Source organism: Pteropus vampyrus, unplaced genomic scaffold, assembly GCF_000151845.1.
Source record: "Pteropus vampyrus isolate Shadow unplaced genomic scaffold, Pvam_2.0 Scaffold399, whole genome shotgun sequence".
Lineage (NCBI taxonomy): Eukaryota > Metazoa > Chordata > Mammalia > Chiroptera > Pteropodidae > Pteropus > Pteropus vampyrus.
Window position 1 is genome coordinate 1603287 of NW_011889180.1, and position 25250 is coordinate 1628536.

Consider the following 25250-nt stretch of genomic DNA (forward strand, 5'->3'; position numbering starts at 1 on the left):
AACATTCCGCTCAGAAGGTAGAAAACCACAAAGTCCTTCCCTAAGGACGGGCGCAAATAGAAAGTAATATTGCATTACTGCACTGTATAGAATACAAACTGTGAAGACAAAGAAACTCAATTATTTTATTTCATTTTCTATCCTGCAGATAATTTTCATTGAAAAACTGCTCACATAACATCCTATGTTCTATCTTGTTGAGATCTGCTGTTGTGATCTACTAGTGATGAACCTTCTCCAGTTAGCATAATGAATGTGACACTGCTCACATCCATCCTATGGGACAGCTAAAAGGAAACTCAGTATTACACATCATTTATTAGAAAAATCATGTCCATAATTATTTTTCTGTCAAGGTCCTCCAACTTAATGATTTTTAAATAACTAAAATATTGAGGTCACATGGGCATCATACCTGTAAATACATACAAAAATACCCTGTTTTCAAATGTTCAGCTTTACAGCAACAGCATTCTGGGACAGTTAATGGCACAATCCTATTTTTGAAAATCAAGAGAAGTAAACACAGCAGGGCATTTGCACAATGGCAGAGAATTCTGTTCTTGGCAGTAGACAAAAAATGATTGGCTAGATAGGTTCATAGAGAGGCACAATCTAGAATCTAGTATCAGAATCATAGTATACTTGAAAAAGTCATAGTTATACAAATCCTATCAGACAGCCTAATATTTTACATTTGTAGTTTCTTACACAAAACTTAAAAACCTACCAAAACCGCAAATCATTATTTCATTTTTTCCTTAATTAACCATATTACTCTAAGATGGTGAAATCATGAGGCTGTCTATAGAAATTTTTCTAGTTGCAAGATGCCTTGCTATGGAGTCATTAATAAGCTCAAAGTGAACCCTGAATTGGATATAGAAATTGGATACATTTCCCAAAATTTGAAAAATAGGAGACTTAAGGCAGATAGTAATACCAAGAGCCAGTCAAATAATACATTGGCATTTTGTAAATGGTTCATAGCAAAACCTAATTTTCTAATAGTTTTCATAATATGGATGAAACTATTCAGTCAGTAGAGAACAGACGGGGGTGGGGCAGGGAAGGACTCATTAGGCCTCACCAAGACAATTCCTCTCTGATGTATCCACAAAAGGAAAATGACTTTTGATGCCATGTGGCTTGCACTTAACCCCAGCAAGACAGTCTAGTCCCCTCAACTCCGCTGTATAACTGGGGAAAGATAGTAAAAATACTTTCATAAGAGGTAAAGACTAATAGGAAACTAAAAGCTCACTCTGGAAAGATGTGAAAATGTCATGGAAAAGAAGGGCAACATGTTGATTTTTAACAGATTATTTTACTGGAGGAATTTTTTGTCATGTATACATCACAGGAAAATTGAAAGCTCCCTCCCTCCAAAAAAGATCATGAAGAATAATTAGATTCATAAAAGAAAGTATACATTCAAAGCAAGTAAAAATATGGTGTACAAATTTTTTAAAAATAAAATACACAAGATAATCTATGAAATGCCTTAATTTGCATTACTTAGTACTTATTTGCATGACTTATTTATCAGTTGCTCTGATAAATTTCTATTATATGATTTAGAATGTCAATTTTTTAAAAATATCTATTTTTAAGCCAGAACATAAAACCTGTATTTTGCATCCATGTATAAGCCGTCCTGCTTGATATCTTCTTGGATCCAAGATGCTAAAAGATTTATAAAATAATTTTTAAAAAAACTTCAAGTCACAGATTAACAAATAATATGTCTTCAAATTTTTTGACCATACTACCAAAGCTAACTGTATTAATGTGTTCTGTATTTCCATATATAAATACCAGCCAGTGGTTGGTTGGCTATTAAATAATAAGTAAAATTATTAAATAAGTAAAATTATTCTTAGAACTAGGTCATAGTATAAGAAATGCCTTAACTTTTCTTAGTTCAAATTCTGTAAAATACATAATCATGTCCTTTTATTTGCTTTGCAGTCTATGCTTTGTAACAGAGCAGGTAACTCTAGCACAGAAGAAACTACATAATGTGGCATGGGGGATGACCTCAGTGGCACTATTCCATTTTTATTTATCCAGACTGTTGCTTTCAGCCCTGCATTGAGGCCTCCTTGTATATCTGTTTCTAGTGTGTCACCAACCATCACACAGTCCCCAGGCTGTACTCCGAGGAGATCACAGCAGTAATAAAATATGGAAGGTGCTGGTTTTTCTTCTTTCTGTTCTCCACCTACAACGATAGCATCAAAATAAGACTGACAGGCACAAGCCTCAATCTTTTCCCTCTGGGTCTGTCTGTCTCCATTTGTTAATAAAAGTAGGCAGACCTCCTTTCGAAGTTCAGTGAGCATGGCTTTGACATCTTCTGCTAGTGTCATATGCTGTAAACGTGTAGATTTCCACAGGAAATAACATTCTTCAGCCAATTTCCTATTGGCTGCACCACCCTTTGTTTCCTGGATTGCTTCTTCCCAGTGTGAAGTCCTTAGATCAGTAATGCACTTATTGGAAGGATGAAAACATTCCTTGCTGAGTTTAACTTGAACTTTGTCACAGATGATTTCAGCCTCTTCTTTATAATGGTATTTTGATTTTAAGAGCTTAATCACCTAAATAAAAGAAAACAACTCCATTAACAGACTATGTTTTTAACCATCATACCATGAAAAGATGTGATCCTATAAACCCGGAGCACAGGGATTCTAACTCCATTCCTCTGTCTTAAGGCAGCTCTATTACCACACCATTTCCAGTGGGAGCTGTTCTTATTTTTAAAAAACACCAAAGTGACGATCTCTCAACCTTTCAAGACAACTCATTCATATATATATATATATTTTTTTTACCAATTTCTATTCTAAAAAGATTCTTCATATATAGCTAATAAAATCCTTCAATTGGCAGCTTAAGTTCACCATCTTTCACTCTGTTCATGAACATAAAAATAAAGCTTGTGTTTATATTTAGTGAAATATTTTAAATTTTTTTCATACAAAATTATTTTATTTTTCAATTACAGTTGACATTCAATATTATATTAGTTTCAGGTATATAGCATAGTGATTAGACATTTATATAATTTACCAAGTGACCCCCTCAATAAGTCCAGTACCCTTCTGGTACCATACATAGTTATTACAATATTATTGATTATATTCTCATTTAAAATTTCTAACAATTATTATTTAGACTCTTCCCAGAAATAACGCTAGCTCATCTCACCTGTTCTCATCTATATACACTTTATGTTTTGAAGATCATATAAAACAGAATCCAATTCTGTACTTTTAAAAATGTGCATATAGCTCTAATGGAATCAAGCATGTTCTGTGATTTCAGCAGTTTAATGACCCAGTGCTTCTTCCAAACCTAGTTTTCCAGATTAAAAAAAAAAAAAAAAAGCTTCAAGTAGTTCTGAGTCACTCTTCGCTACCCTGGTTCTGATTCCCTTTCAGAATTAGGCACTCCTCCTAGTGTTCCCACAGCTCTCTATCTTGGCTTTCATTACATTAAGCTCTCACTCATTTGGCCTGTCTTCTAACAGTTACGAAGACCCTACCGTGGTGAGCAATATGCCCAATGCTCACATATGTTATTTCTACATTTCTGACTCTGCAAAAGGAGTTCCCTTTTTGAGATGAGGAAATAGAAGTTCAGAACTGTTAAGTAATTTGCCCGAGCTGGGATTTAAACCCACACTTGCCTACTTCCAAAGCCCGCATGCTTGCTTTCACACTACTGTATTAGGCACCTGGAGACTGGATCCCTTGTTCTCATGACATTATGTATTGGGAAAAATAAGCAGGTATACAACCACCACAAATACTGAGTTGAGTGCTATGCAGTCTTGTGAATAAGAACTGTGGAAATAAAATAGAAAGAACAAGTCATTCCACAGGGTTGTTGAATAAGGCTTGGCAGAGGAAGGATGGGAGGAGGATAAAATCAGTACAGACAAAAGGAACTACATAAACAAAGACATAGAGTTTGGAATTCTGTAAACTGGAAAAAGCAAGAAGCTTAGTTCAGCCAAGATGGAAGTCATGTGAGGTAAGATGCTAAGAGATGAGACTGGAGAGTCTGTTTAGAATCAGTCTGTAGAGGGCCTTGAGTCCCAGGCTGTAGAAGTGTATACCAAATCCCCTTGGTATACACTATTCCTATACATGCCAATGGCTTCACACTTTAAGTGTTTGGGCTTCTCTGCCTGAGGGCTCTATTTGGCCATAGGGGCACCCATGCACATAGGCTGGGATGAAATGTTGCCCAGGAATAGGCCTCAGCCAATGAGTGACATTAATTGATGAATAAATATCACAGTTTTCTTGCCTCTTGAGAGGGACAAGTAAAGAATGTTCTGCATACTGTCTCCCAGATTTCCCCAAATGTTCATACCAGTAACCTGTTCATTTAAATAACCTGTATCCACTTCCTTCTCTTCCCGGTCTTATTCCACCATCCTCCTACAGTGCTTCCTGGGATCACCTCCCAAATGAACTACATGCACTTGAAGTCCTTGTCTTAGGGATAACTGGGGCAAGTCAACCATGCCAAGATAATTTTGGATATTTAAGGATGAGTGCAATGCACATAGTTAGGACTAAAATTGTCTGTTATCGAAGCAAAGAGATCAAACAAGTTAAAATATGTTGCCCTAAACTATACAGAGAATAAGTGGTACGCTACTCACATCAGACACTCAATTCACCTACTGAAAAAAAGATAGAGATGAATAGACACATACTTCTTCCTTCAGAGCATAAGAATCACCTACGCCAAAAGTAAAGGAAATATTTTTCAGGCTATTTGTGCTCGTTAGAAAATGTAATAATTAAAAGTTTCATTAGTCCAAGAAAATATACCAGCCTTAAGAATTTTAGGTGAAGGCAAACACTGAAAAATTTTGCCTTATAAAGTTAAATTTCAATTAACAAATAAAGCTTTTTCAACCTTCATGTCTATATCACCATCTTTTATAATAATGTCAACTGAATTACTCTTTAGCTATGATTGAAGGTCATTTTAAAGTTTTAGTAACCCTATTAGTACCCAATAAAAAGAAAAAGGTCTCTAGGACTCCACTGTGCTTGAGCTTAAATAGGAGCTGGCTTATAGTAAACAGAGAGCTCCCAATAAAGATCAAATTTTCTGTTATTGTAATTGGCAATTCATTAAGCACATTCTTGGGTCTCTGAAAAGGCAGAATTGGCTCACCTTAAAGGGGAGATTCTTGTAAAGGCACAGTATACCACTCTCAAGGTTCAAAATTTCTTCCTATTACATCCCCTGAATTAACTTTCCCATTTTGTTACATAGTAACTAATTACAGATTCGTGTGGAATAGCAAGTAGCATTTAAATTATATAACACATTTGGGAAAAAAGTTTATCAGTTATTCACATATTAATATTAGATAAAACAGAAAAACACCCCAGTTGAATTAGTATATGTTATTATCAGTACAAATTCTCCTAACATTTGTACTGAGAGCATGGGAGTCTTGATTGAATTGGAGGTGGAGGGAAAAGACCTCTAATTTGGAGGTATGATGACATTTTGTGCAAAGGGTAAGGTAGGCTTGAAAAAATTATGAGAAAAATAAGCCCACCAAGTACCTATAGGTGTGAAGAAAGAGGCCCTAAGATAGTGGGGGCTAGGGGATGGGGAATCAATTTGTAGACGTAATACAAACTCGAACTTCATCTACTTTAAAACTCTATTTAAGACTGTGTCTTATAACACAGAAAAAGAAAACTATTCTACTTCCTGCTCCCTGGAGCCAAAATTAAAGTTAATAGCATCACTATTATTGTTTAACTAATTGTGATTTAAGAAGACTTTTTTGAGGGTTAGAACCATATAACACTATGGGTAAGATATGAGTTTGCTGAATTCCAGATAAAACAGTTAAAAATACATGCTCACCAACTATGACTGCCTGTATATAGCCTAACAATTCAAGCAGCACTCCTGTTATTTTTAGTTCAAATCTTTGCTTAATCATCATTCACTGAATGTAGCATAATCTGACCAACCTATTTAAAATTGAGATTTGTCCCCCTCTTCACTTTGCCTAACACACTTAGAAATACATTTGGTGTATTATATTCACTGCCATCCTCACTAGAAAGTAAATTTGCAAATGCAGAAATCTTTTCTGCTTTGTTCACTGAGAAAACCTAAATTTCTGTAGAAGCCTTCCTCCTGTATAATGACACTGAGACAGCCTGTAGAGAATGGAAATAACTTTCTCAGAAGTAAACAAAAATTAAAGTTGATCTATATAGTCAGTGTATGACTCCGCCACAAGCCCAAGGCAATGGCTAGACCTTTCCCCCTTCTTCCTCTTTTCATAATTCGTTCAGAATGATATATAAAGCTGGCATGTTACTTTTAAATAGGCCAACATTTATGGGTGTTGTTATATTTTTATGTGATAAAGCATTCCTTGTGTAGTCAAAAGCACACAGTTCAAAGGAGGTGGCAACAGAATCAAGAGTGGGGATACCTGAATTTTTAACCAGCCATCTAGCATTCATTCAACATTTACTTTATGTTAAATGAAGATGACTGACAGTTCCCTCTTAAGAAGACTACTATTTAGTTGTGGGAGTCTTGAGTTGCAAAAAAGAATTATAATACCTTTGGCAAGTGCATTAAGAGATATCTGAATGAAATACAGTGCTGGTAAACAAGAGGGTGTAAAGACCAAGGAGAAATACAATCTAACATTTGTTTCAGAAATTTTACCATGGCAGGAATATAGACAAGACCACAGCAACAGTCTAGATGAGAGATGAGTCCAGCTTTAACTAAGACAAGGGCTAGGAAGATATGCAGGAGGTGATGACTGGGTAACAGGGTGGATTCGTGAAGTGAACATCAGATTGTGTGTACTTCCCCTGCAAATTTTATAATGAGGATTTGAGGCTTAGAGTGGTTAAGTAACTTGTTCTTGTACTTCCAGCTAGGTACTGGGAGAGCTGTGATTTAAATTCAAATAGCTGATTTTAAAGCTTAATCTCTTGGCCTACAGCATGATTTAGCCTAATTGTGACACACTGGACTTGGCCTGCCAAGAACACACAGGTAAATGTGTACTGTCAGCAGCTGGAGATACTGGAGGCAATACAGCACAGGCTGGTGCCCCTGAGGTCAAGGACAAGGATGTGAAGATGGACAGGCAGTCAAAAATGTGGAATGCCTCAACTAAGTCATTAAAAAACACTTAAAACTTTCACTGATCCTGGCGAGTTGGAAGATGCTTAATGACTTGTCAATTTCATTCTAGTGGCAAAGATGGAAACTACATTGCAATAGATTTAGGAATAAATAGGAAGTAGAGGCATGGAGATAATGGGTATAGATTTCTCTTGAAAAACATGGCTGTCAAGAGAGGCAGGTAACATCTAGCAGAAGAACAAAGATTTAAGGGGGATATCCCTCCTTTTTTTAAAGTATGAGGCAGACCTCATATGCAGGGATGGAATGCACCAAGAAAGAGGATGAAGATCTAGAAAGACAACACCTAACTAAGCATGAAGAGGAGGGGGCACTTGGGGTTGGAAAGATTAGCTTTAGAAAGTGGGTTTTTCATATCTGATAATCCTTGGTTTTCTCCTTAAAGCTGAAGGCAGAGGAGAGAAAGCACAGATGCATTAGGGGCTTGAAGAACATAGGAAAGGTCTGATACAGCATATGTGGGTATAGAAAGGAAGAGATGCTGATGCAATGCCTCCTGAAAGGAATGCCCTGTGCAGGACAGACTTTTGAGTATCTCAGAAATCTACTAAGAGTGCCAGGAGGGGAGTTTCTGCAGAGAGTACTTCAGGAGTTGATTAAGTCTAGGCTCACCACTGACAGCTGTGGAACTTCTGAGTCTCCTCAAAAACCCACCGAAGAACACGCAGTGGGGGGACAACCCTCCCCCGAGGTCAACCACAGAGAGCCTGGTGCGTGCACTTGTCCTGGCTGATTCAAACCTGTCCTAGCAAAAAGCCAGGTGACTCGCTGCATGATGTGAACGTCTGTATGGTGGCAACTCATACCACTGTGGCACCGTTAATGACATCCTTCCGGGTCCCAAAGCGCCGGAACCAACTTCAAGAACCCAGCTTTCCAGAGCGTGGCAGGCAGGTGACTTAAACTGCCGTGCTGGAGGGAAAGCTGCCTCCCCAACCCAGTCGTCCTTCTTTCCCGCTCCCTCCGGTACAGGGGTCTCAAAAGAAAGGCCAGTGCCCCCGGGGGCCCTGAAGGATCATCTGACTTCCGGCGCCGCGTAAGTGGAGAGGGGAAAGGGCACCAAGAGAACCGGGAGAGCGCGCAATTACGGGTAGGGCACGCTGACTCCGCCCGGAGGAGGGATGGGGATACGCGGAAGTTACCTCCAACATGCCTTTTCTACTCGCCCCGGCAGTGTCGATGAGTGTGTTGTCCAGGTCGAAGAAAACGGCCCTTACATTTAGCCCCATCCTGTCCCGCCTGGCGGCCACGTTCCAACGCCCTGCTGCCCGCCCCCCCCCCCACCCGCGCATGCGTAAGGCAGGCCTACGGGGCAAGGAACACGTGGGCGGAGCTGAGAGTGTCACCTGACTCTTCTACATCCCTAGGAGGAACTCCTGCAAGGTGTCTCAGGACTTGGTTGCAAGTGAAACCGTGTAGCCTGCAAAACCTAAAATATTTATTATCTGGAACTTTATAGAAAAACTTTCTTGGCCCCTGAAGTATACGATTTACAGTTTGGCTGCTGGTGTTCCGAAGAATTAGATTAATTGTCTTCTCTTTGTGTTAATAGATTTTTCTTCCGCAGTTGTAAACTACAGTTACTGTATGTTTGGAGCAGAATCGCTGTTGACCTCTTTGTTATTGTGGAAAATAAACATACCCATTCCTCAAAAACATGACCGTGTGGTTACCCTATTGATGTGCAGGGCTAGTCCATCAATTTTGGTCATTTAGATTAGCAATCAGCCGAAATTATGAGTGCATTAATTAGTTACCTTTAGTTGCCTAAAATGTCAGAATAAATTTAGCATAATACTGCTTATGGGCACATAGACTCAGGATTGGAGCAATTTCTTTTCTTTTTTTACATACGTATAGAGTTTATTGACAGGCACAAACCCAAAGTCAGAGGTGGTATAACAGTCTGTGTAATCAATCCTCTTGTCTTAATGGTTTGGGGTGTTTGGTAGGTTTCCCTTTGTGACAAGTAGTCTAATGGCATTCCATGCCTTGTTCAATTTTGCTACTTAAAGGAAGGTGATGGCTAGATAGTATTTTCTGACAACTTTAATTCCTTCTACTTAAATGTTTCAAGGTTTTAGGACGTTGCAGCTAATATTTGTGAACCAATGACTTTTTGCGTAGCATATTAAGGTAGTGAGATGTACAGGCTCCTGATTATAGATGGGCCTTAGACTATTAAGTACAGTACTTAAACTGATCAGGGTGGCAGATTTAACTCAAGTAGCTAGAGGAGGACTTCATATTTGGGCTAAGTAAAAGATTGGTAATTGTGGGACTTGGGCTAGGAACAAATAAAGTAAAATCTAAATGGTAATGCTGTTGCTTCTGCATTGTGCATTGTGCATAATGGCACTGTTCCTGTGCTCTTGCTGCTGCCCAGCATTGATTCTGGCATTTTCTACTTTTCGAAAAGTCTCTCCCAGGCCCTTCTCACCCACTTTCCCTGTACAAGTTTATTAAAACTCTATGACCTCAGAAGAGAGGTTTTCCTTTTGGTTTAAAGTTTTCTCAGAATGAGGCATTGTTAAGTTAATAGGGATAAAATAGTAGCAATCAGAAAAGAGCCTCACAGTCTCCCACTTTATCTACCCAGCTATCATCAGCTGTACCCACACCTCCCTGCCTGATAACCTTAAATAAACCATCTATGCTGCTTTCTGCTCCAGCCCTTTCAGTTCCCTATATCCCCACCCCCACTTAGGGACATCTTTTCAGCAGTTCTTCCTTTCTCTCTTTTGCATTATCAAAATTTTTTCATTTGTTCGTTAACCTAAAAATAAAAAAGGCCTTTCAAAGTGAGAAGCAACAAGCATCTATTTGAGATCAAAGAATAACTATTTGAGATGCACTGATTTAAGCTGAAGCCCCAATAGTGTTCCAATTAGGAGACAATGGGAATGGGTATTTATGAGAAAGGGGAGAACAACTACATCAATAGAAGGGAGACATTTCTATTGGTGCAGGTAATATACTATAGTGATGTTAATGCTAAATGTTTTTAATTTTTAGTCCAGTAGTCAGTCTGATAGTCATAATATCTTCTTTCTTGTTATCTGCAAACAGTTCTTTGGGGTACAAGGTTGCTTTATGCCCATTCCAAAGGTTATTTTGTCCCTGTTGCAGTTCCTCCGGGATGGCAGCTCTGGTTCCATTTTATTTATTATTTCTTTTTCTCTTTTTTTAAAAAAAAAATAATAATTAATTTATTTTTTATGGTGACATTGGTTAATAAAATCCAGTAAGTTTCAGCTGTACACTTTAACAGTAAGGCACATATATATTTACACTGTGTGTTCACTGTCTGGCTTATTTCACTTAGCATGATTGTCTCGAAGTCTACCTAGGTTGTTGCAAAATGGCAGTATTTCATCTCTTCTTATGGATGAGTAAGAACATTGTATATATGTACCACAGCTTCTTTAGACAATCATTTATCGTAGGACATTTCGGTTGCTTCCATGTCCTGGCTGTGAGTAAGTCTGCTATGAACATTGGTGTGCAAATATCTTTTCAAATATGGGTTTTCAAGTCTTTGGGGTAAATACTCAGTAGTGCGTTTGCTGAATCATATGGTAGATCAATTCTTAGTTTTTTGAGGAACCTCCATACTGTTTTCCATAGTGGCTGTACCAATTTGCAGTCCCACTAGCAGTGTAGGAGGGTTCCTTTTTCTCTGCATCCTCTCCAATGTTTGTTATTATTTGTCCTGTTGATTATAGCTATTCTAACAGGTGTGAGATGGTATCTTGTTGTGGTTTTGATTTGTATTTCTCTAATAGCTAGCAATGTTGAGCATCTTTTCATATAGTTGGTGGCCATTTGTATGTCCTCTAGGGAGAAGTGTCTGTTCAGGTCCTCTGCCCATTTTTCGATTGGATCATTTGTTTTTTTGTCGTTACTGAGTTGTATGAGTTCTTTGTATATTTTGGATATTAGGCCCTTATTGGAGGCGTTGCTTGCAAATATATTTTCCCATTGAGATGTTTGTCTCTTTATCTTGTTGACAGTTTTTTTTTGCTGTACAGAGCTTTTTAGTTTGATGTTGTCTCATTCTTTATTTTAGCTTTTACTTCCTTTGCCTTTGAGGTCAAATTCATAAAATCCTCTTTAAGTCCAAGGTCCTTGAGTTTAGTTCCTATGTTTTCTACTGTGTTTTCTTATATTCAGGTCTTTAATCCATTTTGAGATAATTTTGGTGTGCGGTGATAGACAAAAGTCTAGTTTCCTTCTTCTGCCTGTGGCTTTCCAGTTTTTCTAGCACCATTTATTGAAGAGGCTTTTGTTTCTCCAATGTATGTTTTTGACTTTTTTGTAGAAAATTATTTGCCCATATAAATATGGGTTTACTTCTGGGCTCTCAATTCTGTTCCACTGGTCCATGTGTCTGTTTTGCTGCCAGTACCATGCCATTTTGATTACTGTTGCTTTGTAGTATAATTTGAAGTCGGGCAGAGTGATGCCGCCAGCCTCGTTCTTTTTTCTCAGGATGGCTTTGGCAATTTGGGGTCTTTTGTGCTTCCATAAAAATCTGATGATTTTTTGTTCTATTTATTTAAAAAATGCCAACGGGATTTTGATGGGGATTGCATTAAATTTGTATAATGCTTTAGGTAATAAGGTCATTTAAAAATTAATTAATCAATTATTTTCTGGTGACATTGGTTAATGAAATCCAATAAGTTTCAGCTGCATACTCGAACAGTAAGGCGCGCGCGCGCGCGCGCACACACACACACACACACACACACACACACACACACACTGTGTGATCACCTCCCATAGTTAAATTTCTTTCTGTCACCACATATTTGACCCCCTTTACCCCGTCTACCTACCTCTCCTCCCTCCCCTCTGGTAACCACTCGTCTATAGTCCATGTCCATGAGTCTCTGTTTGTTTGTCTTGTTCATTTGTTGCTTTTAGGTTTATATCCCACATATAGTGATATCATATGTTTTTCAACTTTTTCTGTCTGGCTTATTTTGCTTAGCATGATAGCCATGGTGTCTTGAGATGTCACCCTATATAATCTATAGCCTACATGTTGTTGGGGAATTGGATCTTTAGGGCATTAGCTCCCTGTTCCCTAGATAGGCCAATTCAATATTAAATCATTTTTATATCTATATTGTAAAATTCTGCTACCACATTTTTTTGAGGTAGTGTGTACAGGTAGTTGCAATTAAATATCCAGTTTCCCCTAACACCATTTGTGGAGAAGATCATCCTTTCCTTATTGAATGGTCTTGGCACCTTTGTCATAATCATCTGACCATGATTTCTGGTCTCTCAATTCTATTCCTTTGGTCTAAATGTCTGTCTATATGTCACTACCAAAATGTCTTGATTACTGTACCTTTGTAGCAAGTTTTGATATCAGGAAATGTGAGTCCTCCAGTTTTGTTCTTCCTTTTTAAGATTATTTTGGCTATTTGGTGTGCCTTGAGATTTAAAAAAAATTAAATTTATTGGGGAGACATTGGATAATAAAATTATATCAGTTTCAAGTGTACAATAATACATCATCTGTATATTGCATTGTGTGTTCATGACCCAAAGTCAAATCTCCTTTTGTCACCATATATTTGACCCCCTTTAACCTTATCTATTCCTCGCTTCCCCCTTTCCCTGTGCTAATCACTACACTGTTGTCTGTGTCTATGAGTTTTTGTTTGCCTTATTCATTTGTTGCTTTCAGTTTATACCCACATATGAGTGAAATCATATGGTTCTCAACTTTTTCTGTCTGACTTATTTCATTTGGCATAATTATCTCAAGATCCATCCATATTGTTGCAAACATCAGTATTCATCTTTTCTTATTTTCTGAGTAATATTCCGTTGTATATATGTACTACATATTCTTTATTTAACTGTCTATTGAAGGATAATAGTTCAGTTGTTTCTATGTCTTGGCTATCATTAATAATGTTGCCACGAACATCAAGGTGCAAATATCTTTATGGATAAATATTTTTAATTTTTTGGGGGGTAAATATCTAGAAGAGGGATTGCTGGGTCATATGGTGATTCTATTCTTATATTTTTGAGGAACCTCCATACTGTTTTCCATAGTTGCTATACTAATTTACATTCCCACCAGTGGTGTATGAGGGTTCCTTTGCCCCCATAACCTCCCCAACACTTGTTATTATTTGTCCAGTTGATAATAGTCATTCCAACAGGTGTGGAGTGGTGTCTCCTTGTGGTTTTGATTTCCATTTCCCTAATAGCTAGTAAAGTTAGGCATCTTTTCATAAGTCTGTTGGCCGTTTGTATGTCTTCTTGGGAGAAGTGTCTGTTTGGCTCCATGCCCATTTTTTAAATGGATTTTTTTTGTTATTGTTGTTGAATTCTATGAGTTCTTTTGAACATTAGCCCCTTATTGGAAGCGTTGTTTGTAAATATCTTCTCCCACTCAACTGGTTGCCTCTTTATCTTGTTGATGATTTCTTTTGCTATAAAGAAGCTTTTTGGTGTGGTATAGTTCCATTCATTTATTTTCGTTTTTACTTCCTTTGCCTTTGAGGCCAAATTCATAAAAGCCTTCCTAAAACTGTGGTCCATGAGTTTAGTACCTATGTCTTCTACACAGTTTATTGTTTCAGGCCTTATATTTAGGTCTTTGATCCATTTTGAGTCAATTTTGGTGTAGGGTGACAGCAGTCTAGTTTTATTTTTTGCATGTGGCTTTCCAATTTTCCCAGCACCATTTATTGAGGAGGCATTCCTTACTCCATTGTATGTTTTTGGCTTCTTTGTCAAAAATCATTTGTCTATTCAGATGTGGATTTATTTCTGAGCTCTCTTTTATGTTTCATTGGTCTGCATGTCTGATTTTCTGCCAATACCATGCTGTTTCGATAATTGTCAATTTGAAATCCTCTGGCTCCCCCGCTCCGCCCCCCAAATTGCTTTGGTTATTTCAGATCTTTTGTGGTTCCATACAAATCTGATGATTCTTTTGGTTCTATTTCTTTGAAAATGCCAATGAGATTTTGATAGAGATTGCATTAAATCTGTATGTTGCTTTAGGTAATATGGTCATTTTAACTCTGTTGATTCTTCCGATCTATAGAATATCTTTCCATTTCTTTATGTTGTCTTAAATTTTTTTCAGCAATATCTGTAGTTTTCAGTGTATAGGTTCTTCATTTCCTTTGTTAAGTTTATTTTTAGGTACTTTATTCTTATGTTACAATTGCAAATAGAATTTTTTTCCATATCCTTTTCTGAAGTCTCATTGTTAGTAACTAGAAACACAATAATTTTCGTGCATTTATTTTGTATCCTACTACTTTACTGAATATGTTTATTGTTTCTAATAGGTTTTTGGTGGAGTCTTACAATTTTCTCTATATAGAATTATGTTATTTTAAAAAAAGTGACAATTTTACTTCTTCATTCTCAATTTGGATGCTTTTTATTTCTTTTTCTCGTCTGATTGCTATGGTTAGGACTTCCAGTACTATATTGAATAACAGTGGTGAGAGTAGGCATCATTGTCTTGTTCCTGGTCTTAGAGGAAAATCTTTCAATTTTTTACCATTGAGTATGATATTAGCTGATGATTAATCATACATCACCTTTATTATGTTGAAGCACTTTCCTTCTATACCTATTTTATTAAGTGTTTTAATCATAAATGGATGTTGTATTTTGTCAAATGGTTTTTCTGCATCTACTGTTGTGATCAATTAATTTTTATCCTTTATTTTGTTAATTGGTCAATTTGCATATGTTGACCCAGACTAGCACCTCTGGACAAACCCCACTCGGTCGTGATGTATTTCTTATTAATGTGTTGTATTTAATTTGCTAGCATTTTGTTTAGATTTTTTTTATCTATATTCATTAGAGTTATTGGTCTGTAATCTTTTTTTTTGTGTTGTCTTTGTCAGGTTTTGATACCAGGGTAATGTTAGCCTCATAAAAGAAGTTAGAAAGTGTTGTCTCGTCTTCATTTTTTTTTTTTTTTTTTTTGGAAGGGTTTGAGAAGAATAGAAATAAATCTTCTTTGAAGTTTTGGTAAATCATCTTTGAATGTTTGGTAACATTCACTAATGAAGCCATATGGTCCTGAACTTTTACTTTTTGGGAAATTTTAGATGACTATTTTCATTTCCTTTTTATTGATCAATCTATTTAAATTATCCATTTTTTTATGATTCAGTCTAGGAAAGTTATATATTTCTAAGAATTTGTCCATTTTTTCTAGGGTATTGAATTTGGTGGTGTACAGTATTTCATGGTATTCTCATACTCCTTTGTAATTCTGTGGTATTTACTGTAACTTCTTTCATTTCTGATTTTGTTTATTTGAGTCTTTTCTCTTTTTTTCCTAATGAGTCTACCTATAGGTTTGTCAATTTTATTAGTCTTTTCAAAGAACCAGCTCTTTCTTACATTATTTTTTTCTGTTGTCTTTTTGTTTTCTATTTAATTTAATTCTGCTCTAATTTTTATTATTTCCTTTCTTCTATTGACTTTGGGCTTCATTTATTTTTATTTTTCTGGCCTTTAAGGTGAAATGGTTAGTTGTTTATTTAATATTTTTCTTGTTTCTAGAGGTAGGCCTGTAATTATAGAAACTTCCCCTTATTACCACTTTTGCTGTATCCCCAACATTTTGATATATCATATCATCATTCTCATTTGTCTCTATATATCTTTTGATCTGTTCTTTTATTTCTTCTTTGACCCAGTTGTTTAATTTCCAAATATTTGTGGTTTTCCTTACTTTCTTTTTTACAGTTGACTTCCAATTTCAAATCATTTTGGTCAGAGAATATGCTTGGTATGATTTCAATTTTTTAAAATTTGTTGAGGCTAGTTTTGTGTCCCAACATATGGTTTATTCTTGAGAATTGCACTAGAGAAAAATGTATAATCTGGTGTTATAAGATAAAAGGTTCTGCAAATACTGATTATGTCCAATTGGTCTGATGTGTCATTTAAGGCTGATATTTCCTTATTGATTTTCTGTTTAAATAATCTATCCATAACTGTCAATGGGGTTTTTAGGTCCTCTACTATAATTGTCTTTTTGTCAGTTTCCCTCTTTAGTTCTGTTAGTAATTGCTTTATATATTTTGGTTCTCTCAGATTGGGTGCATGTATATTAATTAAGAAGTGTAATGTCTTCTTGATGTATTGTCCTTTTAATTATTATAAAATATCCATATTTGTTTCTTGTTATCTTTTTAATCTTGAATTCTATTTTGTCAGATATAAGTACTGCTACATCCAATTTTCTCTGGATGCCATTCGCATTTTCCACCCCTTCTCTTAGACTTTATGTTTGTCCTTGCAGCTAGTTGTGTCTCTTGAAGGCAGCATATAACCGGGTTTTGTTTTTTGATTCAACCTACTACTCCGTGCCTTTTAAGTCGTGGATTCAGTCCATTTACATTTAGGGTGTTTACTGATACATGATGATTTCCTACAGCCATTTTATCTTTTGTTTTCTGGTAGCTTGGTGTCTCCATTCTTTCTTTGCCCTTGTGTTTCTGTCTATTATTTTAGTTTGGTGGTATTCTTTGATTTTTCCCTCTCATCTCTTTTTATATTATGTGTCTCAATTCTATTTTTTTTATAGTTATCGTTATGTAAAAGAGTTTATGTAAAAGAAAGTTTTGGATATACAATGGTCCTTTTTGTTCTGATTGTGTCTTATCTTAGGGTGTTGGTTTTGAGATAGTTTGGGGTTAGACATAGGATTCAAGTTAGCTTTGAGGTAAGGATTTGTTTTATATTAGTTTTTGGGTTAGAGTTAGGGAAAGTGGTAGGTATAGAGTGAGGTTTAAGGTTAAGGTTAGGGCTAGGTTTCGAGTTAAAGTTAGGATTAGGTTTAGAGGTAAGTTAGGTTAGGGGTGAATTTATGATTATGGTTAAAATTAGGGTTAAGGTTAAAGACAGCTTTGAAGTTATACTTTGGTATTTAATAAGGATTAGGGTCAGAATCAGGGCTAGATCTATGGTGAAGTCTAAGGTTAGTGTGAGGGCTCGGCTTAGCATAGGAGTTAGGTTGATAGTTAGGGTTAGCATTAAGGTTAGAGTTACATTGATGATTAGGTTATATTTAGGGTTAGGTTTAGGGTGAGCTCTGAAGTAGGGTTTGGCTTCTAATTAGAGACACCGTGAGGGTTGAGCTTAGGGCAAGTCTAGGGTTAATGTTCAAATTATGTTTGACGTTGGTTTAGGAATTGGGTTAGGTTAGTGTTACGGTTAAAGGTAAGGCTTGAGTTCATAATTAGATCCAAGTGAAGTGAGGCTTAAAGTTAGATTGAAGTTTAGGTTTTGGGTTTCCAATAGGTTAGGGTTAGGTGTAGGGTTAGTGTTAGATTTAGGTTTGGAGTTAGGGTTAAGATGAGGGTGAGGCTTATGGTTATAGTTAACTCTGCGGTTAACATTTAATGTGAATTGGGGTTAGCATTAGGGCTGGTGTTGTGGCTAGGGTTAGGTTTGAGTTAGTGTAGGGGTTAAAGTAAGGGTTCTATTTTAGCTTAGGTTTAGGGATGAGTTTATGATTACGGTTAAGGTTAGGGTGACATTCGATTAGAGTTCAGGCTTTACATTTTCCTCAAAGTTCTGATAAGGCTCTTCTTGGTTAGGTTTCATGAGCTCAAGACAATCCATTTATTATGTGCATTACTGGTAAGTGTGATATCCATCCTCTGACTAAGTACTGTTTGGAGCGCCATCATGGAGCTCACACAGTGTGTTAGGACTTTTTCAAAAACATCTTTGCAACGCGTGGCTCACACACCACATATGTTAGGAAATTCACTTAGTTTCCATTTGCTGAGAGAAAGTGCATGATGACCAAGAGTTTGCCAGTACTCATGTTATATGACATATAAAATACACACTGTACTGAAACATGGTATTGCGTGTATTCCAGAAAGGGTTCTAGGTATATCCAGGAACTCAACACTCTGTGAATGACTTTAGGCAGGTATCCATTTTGGTCAAATTTGCAAGTTAAGATTCAAGATTTAACTATTCACTGGGCTCAATGTGTAGGGGTTTGAGGAATAAAAGGCCACTAATTTAAAAAGTGTTTATAAGAGACACTTAGAATGATACTGAAAACCAGTCACATCTGAAACTTGGCTGTAGGCATTACAGGATATGTTGAGTATCTATCATTCCAAGAGAGAACCCTGTTGGATACAGTGTGCTCAAGTCGATCACTTTACCTCGTGCAGTATGGGTAAGTGTGATATCCATTTCTTGACTAAGCACTTTTTAGAATGCAGATGTAATGTTCACATTCTATGATTGTACCTCATCAAAAAAAAATCTTTTGGATATGTACATCATAGACTGCATGCATTAGAGAATGCATTTTGTTTTCATGTGCTAAGCTAACAATGATGATGAACAAAGTTTGCAAGTACATCATCTATGCCATATAAATTACATATCATAGCGAAACAAAGATCACATGTACTACACAAAGAGTCTTAGACTGAGTCACCAAAGAAGCACTTTGCACAATGCTTCTAGCAGGTGTCTCACTTGATATGAATTTGCAGCAGGTAAGATTTCAATTTGACTTCATCACTTTGCACGATGTGTAGGAGTCCTAAGAGTTAAGGGTCACTGATCTAAAGAATGTTTCCACCTAGCCTCTTAGATTGGCCCTGAAAACAATCACATGAAAATCTGAGCTACAGGTGTAACAGTATATTGGATTCTATCTCTGTTTAAGTGGTGCTCTGAACACAAATTTGATGCTATCTCAGTGTGCTCTTCTCATGTCAGAAAACATCTTTTGGCCACCTCTTTAAAAGACCGCACACATGAGACAACAAGTTTGGTGTTCATTCGTTGAGAGACAAGTGTGGTGGACAACACTGTTTGGAAGTGACTTATTAGTACATACGGAAAACATCTCTGACAAATCGGTCAGATACCCGTTAAGTTTGTCATTAGTTTTAGAATTAACTTCAAAGCAGGATTGGATAACTTTAGGGTGGGGGATGAATTTGAAGCCGTGGTTAGGATTAGGTGAGGGTTACTTGGCGAGTTTCATATGAGGGCGACAGTGACCATTAAGTTTAGTGTTCAGTTTGAGGTTAGTATTATGTTCTGATTTGGGTTACGGTTATATTTAAAGTTGAGTTTTGAATTAGGGTTAGGGCTGAAAGTAGCTTAGAATCGAGTTTGAGAATAAGGTTTGGCTATGGGCTTAGGTTTAGGCTGAAGGTTAAGGTTGAGATAAATTAGAGGTTTAGGCTTACAGGAAAGGTTCATTTTAGATTTCGGACAGAGGTTAGGGTGGGGCTTAAGGTGTGGGTTGAACTTAGGTTTTGAGCTGGGATTTCAGTTCATTTTAAAGTTAGGGTTATGGTTTCCGATTAGCTTTTGGTATAGCATTAGGGTTAATGGAAGTTCAGGTTCGAGCATGGATTTCAATTAGAGTTTAGGGTTAAACTTAGGGTTAAGGTAAGGCTAAGGGTAGTGTTAAGTGTAAGGTAGTGTTAGTGTTAGAATTTAAATTTGGGTTTGGTGTAGAGTTGGGTTTATTAGTAGTGTTTGTTTCAGGGTTAGGAATGGACTTAGCTTTGAGGTTAGGGTTAGGTTTAGTTTAAGAATTGTGTAAGGAATATTGTTAGGATGTATTTAGGGTTAGTTTTAGGGTTTGGTTTTGCATGTTAAATTTAGGGTTAATGTTAGTGTTCAGTTTCTGGTTATGGTTATGCTTATGGTTGAGATTATGATTGGGGTCAAATCTGCATTCATTTTAGGGTAAGCTTTGAGTTGGTGGTCTGTGTTTAAGTTTTTTGTTTTGGTTAGTATTAAGTTGATGAGTCAATTAAAGGTTTGTGTTAGTTTTTGTGTTACTTTAGATGTTAAGCTTGAGTTAAAAATTAGATTTTATTTGGCCTAAAGTTAGTTTAAGGGCTAGAGTTTGGGTTAGATTTAGGATTAGTTTTAAGTTCAGGTTTAGTTTCAAGTTAGGCTTAGTGTGAAAGTAAGCAATAGAGATTGATGTAGGGTTGAGATAAGGTTGAGTTTATGATATGTGTTTGTCTTAGTGTTAGACTTAGCTTTTGGTTAGGGTTAGAGTTTACATATTTTTTAAACAAACAAACAAACAAACAAACAAATATTTTTATGGTGACATTGGTTAATGAAATTCGATAAGTTTCAGCTGTACATTTTAACAGCAAAGCATATATATATTTACATTTTGTGTTCACTTCCCATAGTTAGATTTCTTTCTGTCATCACCCCTTTTACCCCATCTACCTTTCTCCACCCCCCTCCCCTCTAAGGGTTAGAGTTTAAATCAGGTTAGTGTTGTGTAAAGGATTAGGGTAACTGCTAACTTTAAGGTTCGTGTTAGGTTTCAAGTTAGGATAGGGTTAGTGTTAGAGATGGATTTTTGTTTAGAATTATTGTTTGTGTAAGGGTTAGAGTAAGGGCTAGGGTATGGTTAGGATAGAGTTAAGGTTTAATTTAGAGTTAGCATTTGTGTTGGTGGTGTTAAAGTAAAGGTTAGGGGTGCAGTTAGCTTTGGGATTAGTATTTGGGTTTTAAATTAGTGTTAGAGTTGATTTTATGAATAACATTTGAATTAGAGTTAAATTTGTGGTGAGGGTCTAGGTTTATATTAAAGTTTGGGTTAGGTTTAGATTTAGGGTTAAAATTAGGATTAGGGTTATCCTTAGGTACTGAATTAGGGTTAGTGTTATGGATAGAATACGGATTAGGGTTGAGGTGAATGTTGAGTTTATGGTTAGGGTTAATGTTAGGGTTAGATTTAGATTAGAGTCAGTATTATAACTAGGAATGGAGTTAGAGTTAGGGTTAGATTTGTGTTTATGATTAAGGTTAGTGTTAGATTTAGCTCTGAGGCTAGGCCTTATAAATTAGGGTGGCATTTCATGTTAGAGTCAGGGTAAGGGCTAGAGTTTGCTTCGGGTTAGGGTTAAGTTGAACAATAGGTTTAGGGATAAGGCTAGTTTTTGAGTTAATTTTGAGATTAAGGTTTGCGTTTAAACTATGATTGAGATTACAATTAAAATTAGGGTAAGGGGTAGGAGAAAGGTTAGGGTTAGTTTAGAGATTAGGTTAACGTTAAGGTCAGGCGTATGGTTCAGATTAGATTTCGGGTCAGTTTTAGGTTTAGGGTTAGTCTTAGTATTAGGGATGAGTTCTGAATTGGTTTTAGGGTTAGGGTTAAGTTTTGAGTAATATTTAGGGTTAGAGTTAGAGATAGTGTTGAGTTTATGATTTGAGTTTGTTTTAGCATTAGAATTAGGTTTCAGGTAAGATTTAGATTAGGATTATGGTAAGTGCTAGGGTCAGGTTTAATGTTAGTTTTAAGGTTAGGTTTAGGTTTTGGGTTATGATTTAGGGTTAGAGTTATAATTAGAGTTAGTTTTGAGTTTAGGTTTCGGTCTAAAGTAAGGTTATGGTTAGGGTTAAGGTAAGGGGTGGTTGTGAGATTAGGCTTAGATTGAGGGTTAGGGTTAACTTTTGAGATAAGATTAGTGCTAGCTTTTAGGTTGGTCTTTGAGATATAATTATGGTTAGGGTTCAATTTAGGGTAGCAAAATGGCTAGAGGATTAGATTTTTCAATATATTTATGGTTTTGTATTAGGGTTATGGTTAAGTTTAAATTCAGCTTTGTGGTCAGGTTTTGGTTTAAACTAAGGTTAGTGTTAGTGTTAGGGTTATGGTTAATTCTAGATTTAGGTTTTAAGTTCAGGGTAGGGCTTAGTGTGAAAATTTGTTTTGAGTTTGTGTTGAGGTTATGGTTAGAGTAAGGGGCAAGTTTAGTGTTGAGCTGATAATTGGGGTTAGCGTTAGAATTAGAGTTAGATGTTCTTAGAGGTAAGGCTTTGGGTTTAAACTAGGCTTAGTGATCTGTTTGGCATTAGAGTAAGGCATGGGATTCCGATTAAGTTTAGGGTTAAGTTTGGGTTTAGGGTTGTGTTCTGAGTTCATTTTAGGGTGAGGTAGGGCTAAGTTTTGAGTTAAGTTGAGGGTCAGGGTCAGGGTTAAAGCTACGGTTAGTGTTGGGGTTATGGTTAGCATTGAGGGTAAAGTTTGGGTTTGAATAATGCTTAAGTTTAGGTTTAGTGTTAGATTTAGGGTTAAGGTTTAGTTAGGGTCAAATTTCAAGGTTGCATTATGATTAGGGTTAAGGCCAGAGTTAGTGTAAAAGCTGACGTTCAACTTAGGTTTAGTATTATGATTTGGGTTAATGTTAGATATTGAGTTAAAATTAGGGTTAGGGTTAGGTTTAGAGTTAATCTTACTCATGAGGGTTAGTGTTGAGTTAATAATTAGGCATAGAGTTTGGGTTAAGATTAGCGTTACTGTTAAGGTTAGCATTATGGTCAGGCATAGCTTTAAATTAGGTTTAAGGTTAGTGTAAAATAGAGGATTAGTTGGATTTGTAGTCAGGGTTAGGGTAGGGATAGAAGTAGGATCAGAGTTAAGGTTCAGGTTAGGTTTAGGTTTCAGTTCAGGATTAGGTTTAGAGTTAGGGTTATGGTTAGGGCCAGGGTTACGTTTCTGTTCGATTTTATGACGAAGGTTAGGGTTAGGGTGAGATTTAACTTTGAGTTTAAGGTTTGTGTTTTAATTATGTTTAGGTTTCAGGTTAGGTTTTGAGTTAGGGCTGCAGTTAGATTTAGAGTGAGATCTAGGGTTAAAGTCATATGAAGGGTCAAGAATAGGTTTTGAGTTAGTGTTGAGGTTAGGTTTATATTTAGTGTTGAATTTAGGTTTGAGATTAAAGTTTGGGTTCAAACTAGGATTAAATTTAGAGTTAGATTTCTGCCAAGGGTTGAGGTTTAGTTTAATTTAAATGTTAGGTAAGTATTAGGGTTAGGGATAGTGTTCGAGTTAGGTTTAGGGTTATGCTTAGGGTTAGGTTTAAGGTTAGTGCTAAGTTTTGAGATATGGCTGTTTTAAGGGTTAGAGTGAGGCTTCACGATAGGGTTTGTGTTCCGTTGAGTTTGTGACTAGGGTTAGGGTTAAGATTAAGCTTAGAATTAGCTATGGGATTTGAATATAGATTTAAATTAGAGTTACATTTAGGTTCAGGCACATTTTGAGTTAAGTTTAAGTGTTAGGTTTAGTGTTAGTGTTAGTTTAGGGTTACATTTAAGGTTGTGTGTATAATTAAGATTTAGGTTAGACACGGTTTAAGTTTGGGTTTAGTGTTAAGGTAAAAGCTAGGGTCAGGTTTAGGTTTAATGAGAGTTTCAAGATGAGAGTTAGGGGTAGGGTTAGGCTTGAGTTTATAGTTATTTAAGGCTAGGATTAGGATTAGGTTTATGATTAGAATTAGCTTCCAGGTTAGGGTTTGGTATTAAATTAGTGTTAGAGTTATAAGGATTATGGTAAGGGCTAGGGTTAGAGTTATATTTGGGCTCCATTTAGTGTTTGATTTAGGGTTAGTGTTAGATTAAGGTTAAAGTCAGGGTTAGGGTAAGGGCAAAGATTAGGCTCAGGTTTAAGGTGCTTCAGCAATGTCTTCTGATAAAAAACTTGACATAGCTCATGCCTTCCCCACCTAAGAGTTATAGCTAAGTTTTTTCCCATACCCACATTAAGACCTTCCCCCATCTAAGTGAGAGGTTAATATTACCATACATCTCCTCTATAGCCCACATTACCTCATATATATCAGTTTGTTAACATACAGTTGGGATTCAGAGGGGCACAATTTTGATACATCTTGCAGACTATTGAGATCCTTCTCTTGAGCCTTACTTTGTAATCTGGCCCTACTGTTGGAAGAGGCCAACTGCATTGCTGAATGTCTGCGAGACTTTCTTCCTTGAGCCTTTCTGGAACCTGTAGACTGCTCTCAAATTCAAGAAGGTATAAGACTTTAAGAAAATTTTATTTTAATCGTTCACCCGGCTTTGTGTTGTCTTTCAGGAAAATCCTGGCTTTCCTATTGATGCTGAGACAACATAATCTGCCTTCAATTCAGTTGTTTAAAATGGATTAGAGAGTTAACTGTCTGCTCAAACTAAAAAGAACTGAAAGAGACTGGGAAGTTCTTCCCACTGCTCAACATGTGGCCCATGTGATTACCTACGCCAAACTTTTGATGGAGCTAAAGAAAAGAAAGCAAATCATGTCATGAATCTACAGTTCTAATTATTAAAAACAAAGGCTGGTTGTAAAGTTAAACCCAAACCTGAAGTGATTCCTCATTGCTGTAAATAACCTGGTCAACTGAAAACGCACTGCTCAAAATTCAAAACTAGAGCAAGACACACTACCCCCATTGGTTCTAAAGTGCCCAGAGATGAAATCTGATGGGGTTCTGAGAAGACAAATAGGCTCCTTCCCCTCTTCACTCTGAATATTTTAAGAGATACATCAGTTCATAATAACAGTGACTTATATCCTGTTCTAGTTGACACCAGTGCCACATTTTCTGCCTCAAACCCTACTCAGATCCAGCAGCCCCTTTCTCAGTGTACTAAAATAATTGAAGTCATAGAAATTAAGAATGTCTCACAAACATTATTTTTTTCCCCAAACCTATAACTTTTTCTTTGGGACCATTAATAGACATTCCCTGTTTCCTAGTCAGTGCATTGGCCCTCCTTTATATAATAGGTCGATACCTTCTATGAAAACATAAAACCTCAGTAAGTTTTTCTCCTCGGGGGGAAATATCTTTAACATTGGGTTATAGTTCCTCAAATGGGAGCTCAAATGAAATTAGCAGAGAACACGAAGGACATGGTTAAGAGAATGTTACCTTTATTCTTTTCCTTAAGCTTAACCCAACCTCTTTGCACAGCAGTTAGGAACCAGGTCAGGCACCAATACTGGCCAGAACCAGTGGAATATATATATTCAGCTGTAAGACCCATCTTCAGGGGCCTGTGTAGTGGTAGCGGGCAGTTGCAGGCACACATAGTATTGGAGAGCAGAGATAGCAGCAAGGGCAGGGCCAACAGGTGGTCAGTGTACATACTTGTGGCTTCAGGGTTTTCCCATAGGTGTGTGTGTG

The 25250-nt window shown here is 36.7% G+C and overlaps 1 protein-coding gene and 1 long non-coding RNA gene across 2 annotated transcripts; one reads left to right on the top strand and one right to left on the bottom strand.

Annotated features, from left to right (window-relative positions):
• Nucleotides 1-1307: 1307 nt before the first annotated feature.
• NANP (N-acetylneuraminic acid phosphatase) lies at nt 1308-8532 on the bottom strand. Its single transcript, XM_011380700.2, has 2 exons — nt 8379-8532; nt 1308-2603 (listed from the first exon to the last, which is right to left on the bottom strand). Exons 1-2 carry the CDS (start codon nt 8526-8528, stop codon nt 1947-1949), a joined length of 807 nt encoding a protein of 268 aa, XP_011379002.2. The 5' UTR covers nt 8529-8532; the 3' UTR covers nt 1308-1946.
• Nucleotides 7237-24738, top strand: LOC111731796. Its single transcript, XR_002777323.1, has 2 exons — nt 7237-8272; nt 24158-24738. It is a non-coding gene; the product is annotated as an uncharacterized LOC111731796 (long non-coding RNA).
• The last annotated feature ends 512 nt before the right edge of the window (nt 24739-25250 follow it).